General features: G+C 45.8%; 1 protein-coding gene across 1 annotated transcript in view; it reads right to left on the reverse strand.

The window, feature by feature from the left end:
- B4galt6 (beta-1,4-galactosyltransferase 6) overlaps nt 1-15,962 on the reverse strand; it is a 67,521-nt gene extending 51,559 nt beyond the window's left edge. The window contains exon 1 of the mRNA XM_052741605.1: nt 15,370-15,962. Within this exon, the coding sequence (XP_052597565.1) occupies nt 15,370-15,484 (115 nt within the window). The 5' untranslated portion in view covers nt 15,485-15,962. The remainder of the gene's footprint in view (nt 1-15,369) is intronic.
- Between the last annotated feature and the right edge of the window lie 4,022 nt (nt 15,963-19,984).

Consider the following 19,984-nt stretch of genomic DNA (forward strand, 5'->3'; position numbering starts at 1 on the left):
AACCTATAGGGCAGAAGAAAGCCAGCTCTCACAGACATTCACACACACATTCTCTCTCTCTCTCTCTCTCTCTCTCTCTCTCTCTCTCTCTCTCTCTCTCTCTCTCTCTCTCACACACACACACACACACACACACACACACACACACACACACACACAAGCAAACAAAAATAATCATGTGGAAAGTATCACCATAAACCAGACTACAATTAACATCAGAGCCAGAAGGGACAAAATAAAGGAGAGAAGCTGCCTCCCACATCACTTACGAACACATGAGGAGACAATATTTCAAAACGCCCCATGCCACCTACCTGCGGTTACCTACTCAGCCAGTCACTAAGAGTTTCTAGGAAGCATAATAATCTTCTAAATAGCTGTTTCAGGCGCTGAAAACTTAGCTTCTTTCCACATTCAGTGCCATGCTTAATAAACCTCCAGAAGCTGCTCATCCATGTTCACAAAGGAAAATATACTTACAATAATCATGGTCTAACATCAGGATTAGGCCAGGTCAAGCATAAAACATGGTTTGTACTTTGTAGGGTTCTCAACCTGTAGGGTCATGACCCTTTGGTCACAGATATTTACATTATGATTCATAACAGTAGCAAAATTAGTTGTGAAATAATTCTATGGTGGGGGGGGGGTCACCACAACATAAGGCACTGTATTCAAGGGTCATAGCGTCAGGAAGGTTGAGAGCCACTACTGAGGAGGAAGGATTAAAACCCAAAACTAAACATTAAGACTGTGCCAGGCTGATAAACAATTCCCATTAGGCCAAAGAGTTATAGAGTGTCATAACACAAAGATGGTAATTCAGACACGGCCTCAAAGCAATTGACTATGAGAACCACTGACCTGTAGTATCAACTCCATCTTCCAAGTCAATCATGGACTGACTCAGGAAGAGAGCAGGAACTCTGTGTTCAGAGTCCCACTTCAACAAGAGATAAGAAGCAGTGATAACAGGCAGAACAGGACGGTTTCCAACCCATCCAACAGCGCATGCTTTGATGACATAGGCACTGAAAACTAACCGCAGTGCCTCCACAGTACGTCTATCATTTCCACGATGCCGTCAGCTGCTACAATTTGCTTGGAGGGCATGTGTGTTAAGACCGGTCATAACTTACATTTTTAAACAAAACTGACTTTTTCAACAGCTTTATATTAAAGCTAGTCAGGGTGGAGGAAGTTTGCCCAGCAGATATTTACTGCCTACTATTTACCAAGCACTGCTGGAAACTAAGGGGCCATGTAGATTCAGAATCAAGATCCTGGGTCCTGGGTTCATTGGGAGCTTCACTTGCCTACCACGCACAAAGGTCTCATACCCAGTACTGAAAAAAAAAAAAAAAAAACCCAGAAAGGTAGAGGTGGGAAGGACAGAAGTGCAAGGTCATCTTTGGTTTTGTAATTATCTCAAGGCCAACTGCAGCTACATGAGATTCTGTCTCAAAAACAAACCAGGGCTAAAGAGATGGCTTAGCAGTTAAGAAAGCACAGTGCTCTTGCAGAGCAAGTTCAGTCCCCATGTTAGATAGCTTACCTGCCTGTAACTCTAGATCTGATGATGAATGTCCCTGTTCTCCAAGGGCACCCACACTCACATGCACATACTCACACACAGACACACACATACAAATAGTTAAAAATACAGTAAGTTTGCAAGGTGTAGTGGCACACCCCTTTAATCCATCCAAGCACCCAGGAGGCAAGGCTGGCAGATCTCTATGAGTTAGTTCAAGGCCATCCTGGTCTGTATAGTGACCCTGCCTTAAAAATCAATCAATTAATTAAAGTTCATTTAATTTACAAATAAATCTGAAAGAAGGAAGAAAAAGTGAAGGAATCAAGATCTCAAAGAAAGACAAACTGCCAGGCATAGGGTCAGCCTTGTTTCAATGTAACTAACATATTTCAAAGAGGACACTTGGAACCTACTGGCGTGAAAAAACTAATGAAGGACAAAGGACGACTGCATGTCCTGCATTTGTTAGCGCACAATGAGTCACCTAGAATGTGTGCATAGTTTCTTCCAAGTATCATGAGGACCCTAACAAAGCTAATGAGGAAATGAAACCAGAAGGAAGTGAGGAACTCGGGAAAGGAAGATGGGCAATGGAACAGATTTGCAAAATCTAATCAGGAAACTCGATGATGTTACAAAAGACGAAGCCACAAGTAAACATGCCTGGGAAGCATTACAAAATTAGCATTTTCAGCATCCATTAGGTGAACGTGAACCAAATCCCTACCCACTTAAGAACTGTATTAAACAGATACACAAAGGAGGCATGGTAAAAGCGATGTTTTCTCTCTCCAACCACTCTGTGTTTTGATGATTAAAACTTCAGAACTTCCACTTATTCACATGAAGAGAGTTAGTCTAAAACAAGAGGCAGAAAAGAAGACACTGGGCAAAACGTGAATGTGAGCAACCTCCAAGCCCAAGGGATGTTTTTAGATCAGGAAACAAGGTACTATACAGTTCTGTCTCTTCTGCCTGTTGACTCAAATGGAAACAATCCAGTTCCTCTTCCTTCCTAGAGTCAAACTGGACATTACACCAGACTGAGAAGTTACATTTTCTTTTGTCCTTTTTCTTTTCTCTTTCCTCTATTCTAAGAAATTTTGCCTTATTGTATTATACAGGCTGGCTTCAAACTCCTGGCCTCAAGCAAGCCTCCTGGTTCAGGCTTCTCAACAGTTGGTACTCCAGGCATTTACCAGCTCCTCAGTTATCAAAGACAATCTATGTAACATTATTTTATTCAGCAGCTGAGGTGATTTTAGTCAATGTTGTATTAATATTGTCAAATATATAAAACCAACAGGGTGGAAGGTTTCAACCAAGATACCACACTTCAATAACAAACGTTAGACAACCACTTAAAGATACTATTGTAAAGATATTTTACATTTTCTTTTAGATTCGATTCTTGTATTTTATGCGTATGAATGTTTTGCCTGCATGTATGTGCAGCACATGCACATGGTACCTGGTATTCTTGGGAGTTCAGAGGTGGGTACCAGATCCCCTGGAACTGGAGTTATGAACGGGGTTGTGAGCCACCATGTGGGTGCTGGGAACTGGACCCGGGTCCTCTGCAAGAACAGTCAGTGCTCTTAACCACTGATTTATCTCTCTAGCTCTAGTGTAAAGATATTTTAAGAAGATTTTTCTAGTCAAATACTGGGAAATGCTATTTTTAAAATTACACCTATTGGGAACACTGTGATGCTATATATTTTAAGAACTTTTATTAATTTTGTTAAGAAATTGTTGCATATCTTTCTAATAATTAAAAAAGATAAATAACATATTTAGAGCAACTTATGACCAAATTCCCTAGTCACTGCTAACCTACAAATGAACATATAGTATCACTCTTTTAAGCAATTTATCTATCCACTTCTCTTGATGAAAGAAATTATTCATCATGATAGTCAGCCACTTCTATCTTCAAACAAGTTATTCTGGTTTTTAAAAACCAGGATTAGTTCTGTGAAAGATCAAACGGCATCAGATGATCAATTCAGAGAAGCAAACCTAGGGGCAGGAAATGCAGCTCCATTGGTAGGGCACTTGCCCAGTGTACACAAGATCTGGAGTTCAAACCCCAACACTGCATCAACCAATTTGATGTACACATTCATAATCCCAGCACTCAGGAGGTAGAGGCAGGGGATCAGAATTCCAAGGTCATCCTCAACTACACAAAACAAAAGTCAACCTAGCCAGTACTTAATTCCCCAACACCACCAACACCACCTTGGATGTTTGTCAGAAGCATCTAGGTACATGCTTAAAATGCATGGGAGCTGCAATCAGCAGCCCCACTGAGAGGTGTGGGTAGAAGGGAACTGTCAGAAGGAAGTGCTCCAGGAAGGCTATAGGATCAAGGTACATAATATGTATATATAATACACACAACTGCCACAAAGGGGCCATTATCTTGAACAGCAAACACAAGCTAATTAAAAAAAAAGCAAGACTGGGCATTGTGGCTGCATCTTTAATCCCAGCCCTAGGGAGGCAGAGGCAGGTGGATCTCTGTGAGTTCAAGGCCAATCTGGTCTGTATAGTGAGTTCGAGAAAAGCCAAGGCTACAGAATGTGACTCTGTCTCAATAAAGCTAAAAGGAAGAAAAAGGTATGAAAGGGGGGGGGGGGAGTGTATCTGGAGACATTCCTGGGAAATAAGTTCATTAAAGCAGACCACTCTAAATAAGGCTTAAACATTCATTTCTGAAAGCTGCTTTCAATAGTATCAAAACATAACTATAATGAGTGAGGGTTGGAGGAGGGACCTGCAGAGGGTATTTTAGGGCTTGGGTTCCTGGGTCATATTTGGGAGTCCTTCAGGCCTCGTGCTCCCAGTATCCAATTTCGGGTGCTTTGTCTTGGCTGCCTTGGACCAAGCTGGCTTTTGCCCCCACGGCCTGACCTTACAGGGTAGCCGGCCAAGCAGACAGCCTGTCTTCACTTCAACTCCCTTTCCCCTCTGAGTGTTGGTGGTGGTGGTGGTGCTGCTGTTGTTTTTAATTCCTGCAGGATACAACGACAATATTTAAAAGCTCTTTTGTCAGGACAGAAACAAAGAGTGTGGTGTGTGAGTGATCCTGAGGTTGGATGTGAAGATCAGGCCAGCCCAGGAAGGAAGTAGACATTTGAGGGTGCTGCAATGCCTTTCATGAACATGTCTCTGGAGAACGCATGCTTCCTCCTCTCCGAGCCCCAAGTGCCGTGTCTGTCCGTGGTGTTTCCTGGGCAGGTTTGATTTGCTGTTTCATGGTTAGACTCCTGTGGGCACATTTGCTCTCTGGTCCTAGCAGAGTTTGGCAGCATTTGATTTGAGTCCCTGCAAAAACCCTGCTTAGGTGAAATAGGAGTGAGCAGAAAGGATGTTTATGTCAGCCATTACGCTTTCGGCTGTGTGGCACAGCCGCATGTCAATGATGACGCTGCGCCTAGTAATGCTAAACCTTAAGTTTGTGATTGCCCTAGTCAGCCTTAACCGTCAACGTGACCGCCTGGAACAGTGCTTCTCAACCTGTGGGTCTCGACCCCTTTGGGGTTGACTGACCCTGTCACAGGAGTCGCATAGCAGATATCCTATATCAGATATCCTCCATGTTAGATATTTACATTACAATTCATAACAGTAGCAAAATTATAGTTATATAGCAGCACGAAATAATTTTATGGTTGGGGTCGCCTCTTCATGAGGAACTGTATTAAAGGGTCGCAGCATTAAGAAGGTTAAGAACCACTAGAGTCACCTGAAGGAAGGCAAAAGGTGCGGGCATGTCTGTGAGGGACTGACTTGATTATTAATTGGTGCAGGACAGACCAACCCGGTATGGGTAGTACCATCCCTGGGCAAGTGGGCCTGGGCGCTGTAAAATAAAGTTAGTGATGGAGCCAGCAGGCTGTGTTCCTCCCTGGTTCCTGCCTTGGATTCCTGCTCTGACTGTCCTCAGTGAGGTTCCGTGACCTGGAAGTCTAAGAGGAAATAAACTCTTTCCAAGTCGTTTTGGTCAGAATGGTTTATCACAGCAACATAAAAGCTAAACAAAACAGTAATCAACCCCTTTCCCCCTTCCCAGATAGCTAATACAACTTTTTGTTCAATTTTTTTGTTTGTTTGTTTTTGAAGATAATTGAAGGAGGTGTAGTAAGTTTTGGGCTCTACTAAATTATCAGGCTGTATATTCATTATATATTGCTTGAGTTGTACATACATTAGAATGCTGTGTAAAGAACACATTTGATATAAGTTAAGCTCATAGGAAAGGAAAATTCTGTTTTGGCTTTATTACAGATGTACATGTTTACTGAAGGGTCTGAAGGTGGCAGAGAGGAGACAGGCAAACTCTGTGTGTGTGTGTGTGTGTGTGTGTGTGTGTGTGTGTGTGTGTGTGTGTGTGTATGTGTGTGGCAGGTGTGTGTGTGGCAGGTGTGTGTGTGGCAGGTGTGTGTGTGGCAGGTGTGTGTGTGGCAGGTGTGTGTGTGTGTGTGTGTGGCAGGTGTGAGAACAGATCAGTCCTTGGATGGGGGAGCCAGAATGCACCAGGTCAATCCATTACAGAGCTACAAAAGTTCTAGGCAGTGTTAGAGGGCTTCTCCTTTTCCAACACACCTTGTCCAGTCCCATAAGGGTGGTCATCCACCCTCACTAGAACTGTGTAAAGAATCCATATACTTTAATTGAACAAAAAAAGAAATGAAGTGCTTATTTATAAGGCCACTTATGGATTTCAAGCCTTTTAGTACAATGAGGGTGTGTGTACATGTGTGCAATATCTTTCTCTATAAGCCTAAAATCAGTCTTGTAATTACCCTCACTGCTGAGGCTATCCAAAAGTGTTTTATTTTTCATCTACACAAAAGCTATTCAAACTGATTTGAGAGAGAGAGAGAGAGAGAGAGAGAGAGAGAGAGAGAGAGCTCATTTCTCCCCCATCTTCAACTTCACCAGGCAAAATTGGAAACTTCCTTCCACACAGATCCAAGAGTCAGGTATCCTACCATACACATTTCAGCTCTTCCAGAAATGCTGAATGAGACTTGGAGCAGGGGATGATGTGTGGGAGCCTGTCCTTCCCCTTCCTGCAAACAGTGCAGCCACACTGACCATGGCACTCCAGGATGGACAACGTGATGGGCCACTTTTGGGATTTTGCTCCTGACACTTCTTCAACAACAACCATGGCATCCAAGACACCAGTGCATCTATGCTCCAGGCTCTCATGGCTCCACACCCTTGCACAGAGAATGAAACATGGGAACTGTGATGAGGACAGCCACAACCACACCTGGAACCGCCAGGGCATGAGGTCCAGTGATTAGAAAAGCTATATAGTTGTTTAAGCGGGATGCACTGTGTTTTCAAAATGATCAGAACCAAGATTTTCAGAGGTAAGATACAGGAAATGGGACTTCAGATGTAGCTCAGTTGATACAGTGTGTGCCTATCATGCAGAATGGTCTCAACACTGCAGATGCTGGGCACAAAAGCCCACACTTGTAGTCCCAGCAACTCAGGAGGGGGAGGCAGAAGTTCAAAGCCATTCTTACCTACATAGAGAATTCTAGCTAGTCTGAACTAGAGAACCTGTCTTAAAAATAAGACAAAACTGCCGGGCGGCGGCGGCGCACGCCTTTAATCCCAGCACTCGGGAGGCAGAGCCAGGCGGATCTCTGTGAGTTCGAGGCCAGCCTGGGCTACCAAGTGAGTTCCAGGAAAAGGCGCAAAGCTACACAGAGAAACCCTGTCTCGAAAAAGCAAAAAAAAAAAAAAAAAAAAAAAACAGAAAAACAAAAAAATAAGACAAAACCTACGTTCAATATGGCTTGGGTGGGTTCAAAAACTAACTACCATATTTACCATAAAACTTCGCAACATATACCTCTTCCCACAGTTCTGAGTAATGTTTGAAATGTCTATCATACACAGACACCTACCAGCCCAGGCTAGGACTTCTCCTTTACAAATATTCACAGGCATGGCTACTTTTATCTTTAATAAATACTAGAAGGCAGAAATGAAAAGCATGGCTGTTCACCCTGCTGTGAAGATCTACCAGGTCTCAAATTCACTCACCACCAAATAAGGTGGAGAACAGCACTTAGCTGAGCTGAGCCAGATTGCTATGAATCAAAAAATTACCTAGTTCCCCCCAAGGTCATATGATTGACATTAATTTTCATTGACACTAAGGGCAGAGTCACAAACACTACTCGTGAGTGGCCACCCCACCACTGGAAGCCATCCTTCAGAGGGGCTGCTTGTGCGTGGGCAAGGAAGGGGCCCACAGACTGTTAGAATCTAAACCAGACTGCGGCTCGGGCCACACCAACCTGCAGCAGCCGCTCCATAAAGGGAAAAGCCAAGCCTGCTGCCAAGAGCCTGTGGGTGAATCTCTGACCTCTTAACAGACTCCCCAGGTGCCCAAATTCCAAGACAGTGACAGACCCCATTCCCACTTCCCCAGGGATGTTGCCAAGTGCTAAGACATCAATCAGAAGGCTACTAGTGAGGACACATCCCCCCCCCCCCATAATGGGTACACCTCAACTAGATGTGTACCTCCTCTGCTCTTCCCCCACATCTTATAGGTGTGCATTTCTTAGTGGCTGGCAATGCACGCCCCCTGCCCTTCTCCTTCTGCCAGCTGGAGAATCGGTTACAGCCTGACTACATGCCTACATGAAACCACTCCCTTCCTATGAGAGCTGTAAGAAGGAATCACCACTCTGTCCTGAACTCAAAGCCCCTGCCATGCTGCGGTTTCTATGTCCCTGGTGGTAATGATTCTTTTTATCCAGTAAATCCTACCCACGAGGGCGGTCTGCCACAGTGTCCCCCCCCCCCCCACTGCCCCGTGAAATCTGAAACCTTTCACTGATTCCAGGTGGGAAGTCAGAGGGTGGCAGACCCCCTAGGAAGAAGTCCAATAGGCACTTGGACCTTCTTGATATTCTCCTGCAATCACTGGGAGGCCATGCTCAGAAGTCGTTGACTTGGTTGCACTTGCTGAAAGGAGATGACTCCTCGGGGGCTCTGATGGACAAGACAGAGATAAACACCATCCTCCTGTATGATATCGACACCCAAAGCTGCCCTCTAGGCTCCAAGCCCTTATTTCTAACTACCTAGTCAGTGACAAATTCTTCCTGGATAGTCCAGAAGCATCCAATTACCATACCCTAAAGCCGAAAGCACTCCCTCAATCCCAGCACCTGGACGTCCTCTGTGACTGGTCACCTGGGGTCGCAGTTAGAACCTGAGCCTCCCAGGGAAGCTGCCCCTTTGCCAGCCCATGGCGCTCATCGCCCACTGTGATCTGGATCTAACTCCTCCTGCTGGTACCCTGTCAGGAGCAGGAGCCTCTTACCTGGTCTCCCTGTCTCAGGGTCTGCCCTACATTTCCCATCCTTCGTGCTGGGATGACTCTAAAACAAAGGGCTGTCTCTTTTCCCTTTGCAAAACTCCTGCTGAGTCCTGCTACTCACAGAACAAAAATAGCACGAAACAGCAAGGCCCAGAGGCGAAATGTGACCAATACCAAGTCAGAAGAACTGCGGGAAAGGGCCCCAGAGAAGAACAGGGAACTTGAAGAGGGGAAAAAAAAAAACAAAGGGCCTTTTCAACACAAAGCAGGCTAAATCAGCTCCAAAGGCACAGGTCATGTAGCAAGGCCCGGAAAGGTACCTGAGTCTAGAAAGCTGAAGAGCACATTAAAAAGTTGCAAGGCAAGTAACTACCTGCTGAGGTAGCCCAGAGCCAGCCAAAGCAAGATATCAGGCTAGCCTTTGAGCAAAGACCTGAGCTACCTCCCACAAACGCATACGTCTTCTTAGATACCCCACACCACCCATGCCATTTCCATTTCCAGCAGGCCTCCCATGGAAGCCCAAGTAACCAAGAGACCCACAGGGTTTCAGACAAAGTGGCCAACCAGATTCTGCCCCCAAAGACCAAGAAAGGCTGTCCAAGAAAAAGGCTTTGGTGACGAAAGGACGGTAACCTCCCCATTCCCACAGGAGCTAAACAGTCTCCCTCGGATACTGCCCTGTGGGTGGCAAGCACATCTAATTCTTTCTTATCGTCCTTTAGATAAAGCTGTGTGGGCCAGATCAGTTCATTCTGCTGGGAATGTTAGCGACCTGAGCACTGGGCTGGATATGGAGCCCTAAAGACCTTTTAGCAACCTGCCTCTCCACACCCTAAGGAATAGCCATACGGAACCAGACTACTGGCATTTTCTAGAAGCTTTTTCTGTGCTAGGTATAAATCAGTCCTATTCTACCCATCCTAGGAATCTACAATCATCCCTCACCCTCTTTCTATCGTGTATACTGAAGCTCCTTCATGGAGCCAACCTCCACAAAGGACTGTTGTCATCATATTTCAAGTCTTCCAGACCCCTCTGTCCAGCTTCTCTTGGGGGCTCCAGCCAAACCAACTGCTCCTCTGACGCAACAGGATATGATTGTGTTGCAGGGCAAGTTATATTGGAAATGGCTCCTTAATAAATGGAAGTCTATTCTCAATACAGCCAGCTCAATGCCCGAGAAGGATGCTGCACTCATTTCTTGGCAACCACACACAGAGGCAGGCATGAAACAGAATGCCTGACTCCTACCTCTGCTGGGAAGGCTAGGGCAAAGCCGCCACAGACTTCCTGTGGGATGGCTCCCAGAGACTTATCTACTGCCCTGTTTCCCTCAGCACTGAAGTTCCTCGTGTAAAAACACTATCTTGTGTTTCCCGAATATGTATCGGGGAAAATGTTTCAACTTCTTCTTAAAATAATGAGCTTTGAGCGGGGCGGTGGTGGCGCACGCCTTTAATCCCAGCACTCGGGAGGCAGAGCCAGGCGGATCTCTGTGAGTTCGAGGCCAGCCTGGGCTACCAAGTGAGTTCCAGGAAAGGCGCAAAGCTACACAGAGAAACCCTGTCTCCAAAAACCAAAAAAAAAAATGAGCTTTGAGTACTATTGAACTCACTCTAGACAAGGACCCAAACAGCGCGGCAAATGCAGAGCAGCAACAAGAAGACAGAAAACTAACCAGATTGGCTGTCTATACTGTGTGGCCTGTCGGCTTGTCGGCTCAGAAGGGAGAAGGGCAGAAGGAGATGGGTGCAGGTAAAGAGACCCAAGACAGAGTAAACTAAACAATGGAAGAACTGTCTGGGGGAAAGGCACCTGATCAAACATGTCTGGACCCAAAAGGCAGAGAAACATAGTGACACCCAACAAACAAATGGATATGATGTGGCTCAAAAAGACTTAGATTTGAAACAGTTTTTGAAAAGAGGGGCTGGAGCTGGGCAGTAGTGGTGGGCGCCTTTAATCCCAGCACTGGGGAGAGAGAGGCAGGTGGATCTCTGTGAGTCTGAGGCCAGTCTAATCTACAGAGCAAGTTCCAGGACGGCCAGGGTTATAGAGAAAAACCCTGTCTCTGAGTGGGGTAGGGGAGGAAGGAAGGAAGGGAAAGAGCAGCTGGAGAGATAGCTCAGCGGGTAGGAGCACTCATTGCTCTTTCAAAAGACCTAGTTTCAGTCTCCAGTACCCACATGACAGCTAATCACCATCAGTAACTTCAGCTCCATGGCGTCCAACATCTTTTGGCTTCTGCATGCAGATGATGCACAGACATACATGCGGGAGAATACCAATACACATAAAATAAGAAGGAAATTAAAAAAAAAAAAACAGAAAGAAGAACTTCCATGTGGCATAATTCAGTCAAGAGGAAATTCTGCTCCAGGATGTAACTTGGGTGAGAATATTAAGCATTGCAAGATTGTATATCAGTATGTCCAATGAAACTACGAAGCGGTAAGTGATGGCCTGTGAGGCTCAGAATGCAGCACCGAGGCACCCGTGGCCTCAAGGAAAAGCATTTATGCAACCGGCTGCTGTACTGGGAACTCAACTGACCACATTTTCCACATCATTTTCACTTCAGAAAACAGCCGACACACTGTGGTTAGACCTGTGTATCTGACCTGCATTTTCTCCGACATGAAGAAAGTGACCTCAGAGAGAGAGAGAGAGAGAGAGAGAGAGAGAGAGAGAGAGAGAGAGAGAGAGAGAGAGAGAGAGAGAGAGGACAGACAGCCTTTGTCACCAAACACAAAATTTGAATTTTCTAGCAAAACTTTGAATTTTAGAAAACTTCTTCCCAGCTAGACAGTGGTAGCTTGCACCTTTGATCCCAGCACTCAGGAAGCAGACAGCAGGTGGATCTCTGAGTTCAAGGCCAGCCTGGTCTACAGTGTGAGTTCCAGGGCAGCTAGGGCCACACCGAGAAATCCTGTCGTGAAAAACCAAAAGGGAGAAAAGAAAAAGAAAAGAAAACTTCTTCTCAAACTTAAAGAAAGAGGAAAAAACACCTCCCAACTCCCTGCCAAAATAGCACAAGGGTGGGGGCAGACACTGGTCTCCTCCCATAGTACAAGGGTGGGGGCAGACACTGGTCTCCTCCCATAGTACAAGGGTGGGGGCAGACGCTGGTCCCCCATAGCACAAGGGTGGGGGGCAGACACTGGTTTCCACTCTCTCCCCCAAAGCACAAGGGTATGGGGGAGGCAGACACTGGCTTAACAAATTCATATCATTTATGTTTGGCTAACTTACTTTTCTTCCTGGCTTCATTGTTAACATTTTTAATTATAAGGTTCTCAAAATAGAGTAATTTAAATTATTACTTCTGTCTTAGTTAGGGTTTTTTGTTGCTGTGAAAAGACACCATGACCATGGCGGCAACTCTTATAAGGAACACATTTCATTGAGGTGGCTCGCTTACAGTTTCAGAGGTTCAGTCCATTATCATCATGGTGACATGCAGGCAAAATGTGGTGCTGGAGGAGGAGCTGAGAGTCCTACATCTTTGCAGGCAACAGGAAGTTAACTGAAAGTCACACTGAGGGAAGCTTGAGCAAAAGAGACCTCAAAGCCTGTCCCCACAGTGACACACTTCCTCCAACAAGGCCACACCTCCTGATAGTGCCACTCCCTTTGGGGGCCATTTTCCTCCAAACCACAACATTAACCTACTTGCTTGCAAGACAATTGTCAAGGTTTTATGACATTGGCTGTTCCATTGCAACATTGCACACTCGAATATAAAAAAGTACCAGGCTTCCATATCAGCTGAATTTTAACAATCTACAGATACTAGATGAGCACTGGAAAGCTGAGATTCAGATTTCCTTTGCTTAACCTTTTAGCATGTTACCCAATATAAGAAAAAGCAGGACCCAGGACTAGCTCGGTGATATACTGCTCTCTTCGCACGCACACAGCCCTGAGCACCACCTATCCCAGCATCACAAAGGAATGAGAAAGCAAAGAGAGACCTTTCAAAGTTGTAAACACAAAATCATAAATTCAAACAAATTCTTGCTGAGTGTGGTGGTGCATGCCTTTAATCTCAGCATTTATATCTACGTAGAGAGTTCCAGGCCAGTCAGGGCTACATAGAGCAATCCAGTCTAAAAAAAGAAATCTTGTCAGGGACCAGCAGGATGGCTGAACAGGTAAAGCTGCATGCTGCCATGCCTGACAGTCTGCACTTGATCTCCAGAACCCACACGGTGGAAGGAGAGACGACTACAAGTTGTACTCTGACCTTCACACACACACACACACACACACACACACACACACACACACACACACACACCATAGCACCTGCATGCTCACACCTGTACACACATACACAAACACAATAAAAAAAAGACATTTTTTTTAAAATTATCCTTGTGGGAAGTGAGTGTGATCAGGGTGCATTATGTGCCATTTCCAAATAATCAATAAAAATATTACATTGGGAAAAAATATTCTTGTGCAGAATCTTTCACAGCTAAATATCTGGCAAAATAACATTCTCCAAAGAGGTCCAACTTTTGAGGAGTTACATGAAAAGGAAAAAAGTTTCTATAGAAGTAGATGATTTGTATGATGTCTAAAATGGCAAGAAAGAACTTTTTTTGCTTATAGTCTTTTCCTAAATGTCCTAAATAATATCCAATCTACTAAATGACAGGATAGTAAAATACCTTTGATATCTACAAACTAGCTGGTGTGGCAGAATTAATAAAGACTTCTTAACAAAAGAGATTCAAAACATCCAACTTAAGGCCAATAAAAAACATTCTTACACAGCCTATCCCAGCTGTATGAAAATTTGCCCAATTCGTGATTCAGGCTAAAATGTGAATTGCTGCCATAAGCACCAAAAGTTTCAAGAGAATGGGGTTTTTTTTTGTCGTAGTTGTTGCTGTTGTTGTTTTTCTTTACCTAGGGAAAAACACAAACTAAAAGACAAAATTGTTAAAGTATTCATACTCCTTCAAACTTTACCCTAAACTTCTAGTTGGCAATGATACATCAAGATTTTTCCAAGCATCATTATCTGACTGTATACTCTTTAATTAAGTCCAATAAAAAAAGATTATACAGTAATAATTTTTTTCATGAAAAATCAGTCTGGATGAAGCTTCAGTCTGTCCTTGCAATTCACTACCATCATCTATCACACACCCACACACCCATACACACACACGCGCGCACACACACACACCCATACACACACACACACACGCACACACACACACCCATACACACACACACCCATACACACACACACACACACACACACACGCGCACACACACACCCATACACACACACACCCATACACACACACACACACATACACGCACACACACACCCATACACACACACACCCATACACACACACACACCCATACACACACACACACACACACCCATACACACACACCCATACACACACACACACACACACACACACGCACACACACACACACACACCCATACACACACACACACGCACGCACACACACACACACCTCTACAGGGATAAGAATTTCACCTCAAAATTCTGCAGATGTTTTCCCTCTCTGAAAGGCATGACATTTTTAGCTAACTCAGGGGAGAAACGCTGACTCAAAAAAAGACAACTGAGTATCTTATAAGAAGTGACAGAATATTCACTGTTACCAAGTCACTCAGCATTAAACACTGAGTGACAAGAAAACTCAGCCAGGTTTAGAGATTAGGATGTGTTTTAAGAGCCGTATCAACACACAGAAATCTTCACTCCCTGAAACAAGGCCATGAGGCCCCCTTGTCAACAGCAGGAGAAATGAGGAATTAGGATACTCCAATAAAGAAGCCAAGATCATGCAAAGGTGTATTGGGGACCAAAAGTCAAAAGCAACTAACAGAAAGTTAACAATTTAAGCCCACAAATTGCCTTGCATAATTATTTTAATCATCATTTTGACTGAGCAGGAATCCGAACAAGTTAAGCAGAGATGTCTTTGACAAGAAGACCCAAGGCGACTAAATAATAAAGCTGTGTTTCAACAACTCAGCCTCTAAAATGCCTCAATTATGGAGCAAATGTCTGTTGACCTACAACACTAGCATGCACACACTCTTGACCTTCCTCACGGGTCCTGTTTCCCATCATATTTTCACAATCGGATATTGTATCTGGAGATAAAGATGTCTGAATAAAACAACAATTAAACACCGAACTTACCTGAAGAAAGCGACAGAGGCACCCCACCCCCACCCCACCTGGCTAGCACCAGGCCCTGATTTCCCTACATCTACTGAATGCGACCTTTTAAGTTCTTTGAAACGTGTATTAACCAAGCTAACGCGGCCAAGCAGTTTCTTCAACAGTTTTGAAATAAGTCAAATCAGATGCCTTGGTTCAGCTTCCAAGACTGAACAACACCCCAATTACCTTCTTTCTGACCATAGGAGGTGAGGGTGTGTCCGGGTGCTTACCGATGCCTGGAGCTACATAGATGAAGTAGAGACAGGACGTGGAGAGGGAGAAGAAGAAGATAAAAGCGATCAGGGAGCGATTGGAGACCCGCATCATCCGCTTGAGTGCAGACATCTTCCTTGGTCCTGTCGGCAGCGCGGGCTGCGCTCTCAGGTCGAACTCGGGGCCACGGTCCAGGCCCTAAACTTCCATGAATGTACGGAGAACCCCAAGAGGGTAGCGGGGTCCGGCCGGGGAAGCTTCGGAGGGGAGGACCGAGCCGAGAAGGGGAAACGGATGCAATGAATGGGAGGCGGCGGAGCAGCGGGAAGGGTGGAGGGAGGATGCGGGGAAAGGTGGAGGGAGGCCGGGGGACCGGGCACCGTGGAGGCCAAAGCCGCGGGCCAGGCTGGTGAACGCGCTGAGTTGCGGAGCGCGGCCCGCGGGCTGTAGCGTGTCGGGGTCCCAGCACCCCGGGCGGCGTCCAAGAGATGAGTCCCCGCGATCTGGACCCGGGCCGGGTCGCGTGCGTTCTGCGGGCCTGCGCCCCGGCGAGTGCGGCCAGTGCGGAGCTCTAGCGTGGGCTCCGGGGCACTCGAGGCGCGGGCGGCCGCGGGGAACCTGGGGGCTGCGGAGCGGGGCGCTCGCCGGCGCGCGGCCTGCACCTCATTCCGCGCCGGGCCCCGGAGCGCAGCGGCGGCCTCGGGAGCCGAGCGCAGGCCAGGGCGGCGTCCCGGCCAGCGGCGAATGCGCCCGAGCTCCGCTGGCTGCCGCCGCCCGCTGCCCAGCCGGCCACGGCAGCCGCATTCCCGCCGCGGAGCCCGAGGGAGAGGAGGTGCCGCCCCCGCACAGACCCGGGACTACCCGGCGGAGGCGCGCGGCCGGGACCGGAGGGTGAAGGGTGAAGGAAAGAGGTGACAGACGCGCGGTGATCGCGGATCGCGGACACCCACGAGGACAATCCCGACAGCCCTGTGCGCCCTGAGACCCCTGCAGGCTCCGCCCGCCGGTGCACAACTCGCCAGGCGGCGCTGCGCCCAGAGCAGGGGAACCAAGAGTCCTCGCCCCTGGAGCGCCGCGCGTCCTGATTGGTCCTGGCACTCCGCGCCAGCGTCCCCACCCCGCCCCGCCCTCCCGGGTTACTGTCCCCCGTGTGGACCCTGCACTAGGCAAGGACCGCATCCCCACCGTGGGATGCGCTCTGCACCAAAGGTGATGTTCATGGGAAACAAGGCTCTTTGGGAGAAGAACGAAGGAGGCACATTTCCCTCCCGGATTTATGGACTGTCGGATGCGATGTGGGCCTATGTGTATCCGTTATGCCTTTACCAACCTTGAAGGTGAACGCAGCCAATAGGCCCACGAACACCACAGCCCAATCCCAAACGGCAAGCCGTCCACTGAACTGATGCACCTCCTAGGCGCGGGGCTACCCTTTGTTCCATGGCTTCCTGCTGCTAGCTACATTGTTCGGGCTCCTCACCTACATCACATACCCCCAGCATATTGTATGCAGGTGTTTCTTTTCAGTTGATCAGTTCATCGTGACTATATACACCATCCTGGCAGGACCAAAGATAGATTCCAAAGAGATATGTGGTCCTTCTTTTAGCCTTCAAACTATTAAAAACAATGGTCTTTAAGAAATTGGAATTTCTCCATACCGGGAAAAGAAAAGGCTGAAGCCTGGTGCTAGCCAGAGCAGGGACTTATTTCTCCGAGGTTTCACACGGTTCTGACAACTTGTCGGACCATCTTGTAGGAAAAGGACGCTGGGTCAATGATGGAAGGGACCACTGTCTGCCCAGGACTGCTTAGTTAGGCGTATTCCTTGCCCTGCATTGAAAATCTAAACCTCATGTCAGGACTCTGAAGGTAAACTTGGGGTGAGGAGGTCACTGGATCTCGTTATCTGCCTCTTTTCCCAGTGTGGCCACATTGAATAAATCACCTTTCTTTGTCACTGTTACTTATGTTTAACTGTCCTGTTGAGGGCAGGTGCTTGGTCCTGGTTTGTTAGGACTGCCAGAGCCAGAGTCGGACTTAGTGGTAGCAACAGCTGTGTGTGCTCTGCCATGATCTGCTTCAAGCCCATCACCAGGAGGTTAGACTCGGGTAAACCCCAGCTGCTCACTAGCAACCAGTATTAGGCAATTGGGGAGCTCTGGATTCAGTGAAAGACTACCCCTTCTCCAAGCCCCTTCTCAAAAGCCAAAGTGGAGTAGAGGAAGACAACCAACGTCAGTCTCTGCCCTCCATTTGCACACACACACACTCATGCACACGTGTATGTGAACCTGTGCACATATACAAACATGCACATACATACACAGAACTTCTGGTTTTTAAAAAATTGTATTTAATTGACTCTTCTGGAATACATCATACCTCTACAATTACACCAGAAAACAAATGCATGTGGTCACTTTATTAAATGAGTTGATGCCTTTAAAGGGTAAAGGGCAAGAGTAGCCTGATCTAAAATCTCTCCTTTTGATCAGTCTCCCAAGGGACAGGGATGCTTATCTGTCTGTTTAAACACCAAATTTCCTACTGTAAGTTTCTTGTCTCTGGTGATCTTAAGAGACGCGGGAGGATCTCAACGCTCCCCTTCCTCACTCCCTATCCAACTCCCATGCCAAAGATTAAGCCTAGAGGCTTGTAGGCCGGTAATACCACTGTGCTGAACCTTAAAACACTGTACTCAGCTCATTTCTACGACAGAGACAGAATGCTTGGAGCCTATGAAATGCAAACTGAGCCTCTTCAAGTCTGCGGTAGCAACTGATACTTCCTGGGGGGCCAGGCAAACTCCACAGCAAAGTAGGCTGCAGAAATCTGAGATGTTTGGTGTTTTTATCAACAGTGGTGAAAACACCTTAAACCTATGAGAGTAGACTGTAATTTATAATGGCAAGACAGAAGAAGGAAATTCCATTTAATGACTTTCTTCTAACTGTATTACTACTAGGCGTGTAGTGATTTTTTTTTTTATTATCTTCTGGTTGTTGGAGCCCCCACACTTGAAATTTTAGATATATAACTGAATAAATTAAATCATAATTGATGGTTTTTACAATGCCTGTAATCTCAGAATTTGGGAGGCTAAGGCAGGTGGATAGAGAGTTTGAGGCCACTGTGGATTACAGAGCAAGACTGTTACAAAAAGAAAAGGAAGGAGCAGAGAGAGAATGAAGGAAGAATGGAGAAATTGTTGCTGGAGATAAAAGACATTTTATTTGGTATATGCTGAGTAAGAATGAGCAGCATCCACCAAGTGCTTCAGATTTCTTTATGAGCCTGGTAAAAAGAATTTTACGTGCTAGAAGAGGAAAATGGGAACAATAAAATCAGCATCCAGAGGCTCACTTTGACCAGGAGCCGGGGTACACACCTGTAATCCCAGCACTTAGAAGGCTGAGACAGGAAACACTGCAGATTTAAGAGCAGCTGTGGCTGCATAGCAAACATCCGGCCAGCCAAGCTAACCTAGCAAGATCCTGTCTTCACAAACAAAAAAAGATATCATCTCATTTTCAATCGTTGCTAAGGCTTCAAACCTCTGTATTGTAATCACTGGTTAAATCGAGTAATTATGAGGCTAGGGCTCTGGTTGAGTTGTTCAAGTGTTTGCTCAAGCATGAGGACCCAAGTTCTCATCCCCAGCTCACAAGTAAAAAGTTGCACATGGTGAGACTCATCTATAATCTTAATCCTGGGAAAAAGAGGACAGGAGGATCCCTGGAGCTTACTGAACAGCTAGTCTAGCTGAATTAGAGGAGCTCCAGGTTCAGTGAGAGACCCTGTCTCCAAAAAGAAAGTGGAGAGGTAGATAGGAAGACATTTTGCCTCCACACACAAGTGCTCACATTTGCACACACAAACCTACAGACACACATGCATATACCATCCATAAAAATTAATTTTAATTTTATGAGCATATAAATATGTAATATTATAACTTTTCCAGCACATGGTCTCACTATCTGAGACCTAGCTCAGGAATATTATTGAGTTGATAAATTATGCTTTACACAACTGAATATTTTACATAATTTTTATATAATTACATGTAAATTATATGGAAGTTAGACACTAGCATGAGTCATAAAATTATTTATACATATGTTGCAGTACAGAACCTTCTCTTCAATAAATTTTCCCTTATAAATATGGTCAGAATTCTGAGTTTAAAAAAAGATATTGATTTCTTCAATGTTTAGGTTATAGTGGAGAAATTTTAAAATAAATATGACACTGACAAGCAAACTTCATCACATTAAAGCCATACCTATGGTATGTCTGAAATAGTACGTCTAATAAAGAAATTAAAGAAAATCCCTAATTCAGCATTTGACCCAAATTTTGTGCGGCTCTCCACATGCCTCCCATCCTTCATCTTCGATGAAGACCATTCTTTCATATCATTGGAACCCCCTTTTGTGTTTCCAAGTTTTCAAACCACTTGCACATCATTTTCACAACACCCATTTGGTGAGCATCATAGGTCATTTGGGGATCAGGAAACAGGAGCCAGCCAGATGAGACAAAATAACTGGCCTCAGGTCAAGAGGAATAAGGCACAGAACTGGGAGCCCAGCCAAGATATTATCAGCTGAGTTGATCTTATGCCCT

This window comes from Peromyscus californicus, unplaced genomic scaffold (genome assembly GCF_007827085.1).
Source record: "Peromyscus californicus insignis strain IS unplaced genomic scaffold, ASM782708v3 Scaffold_17__1_contigs__length_78620276, whole genome shotgun sequence".
Lineage (NCBI taxonomy): Eukaryota > Metazoa > Chordata > Mammalia > Rodentia > Cricetidae > Peromyscus > Peromyscus californicus.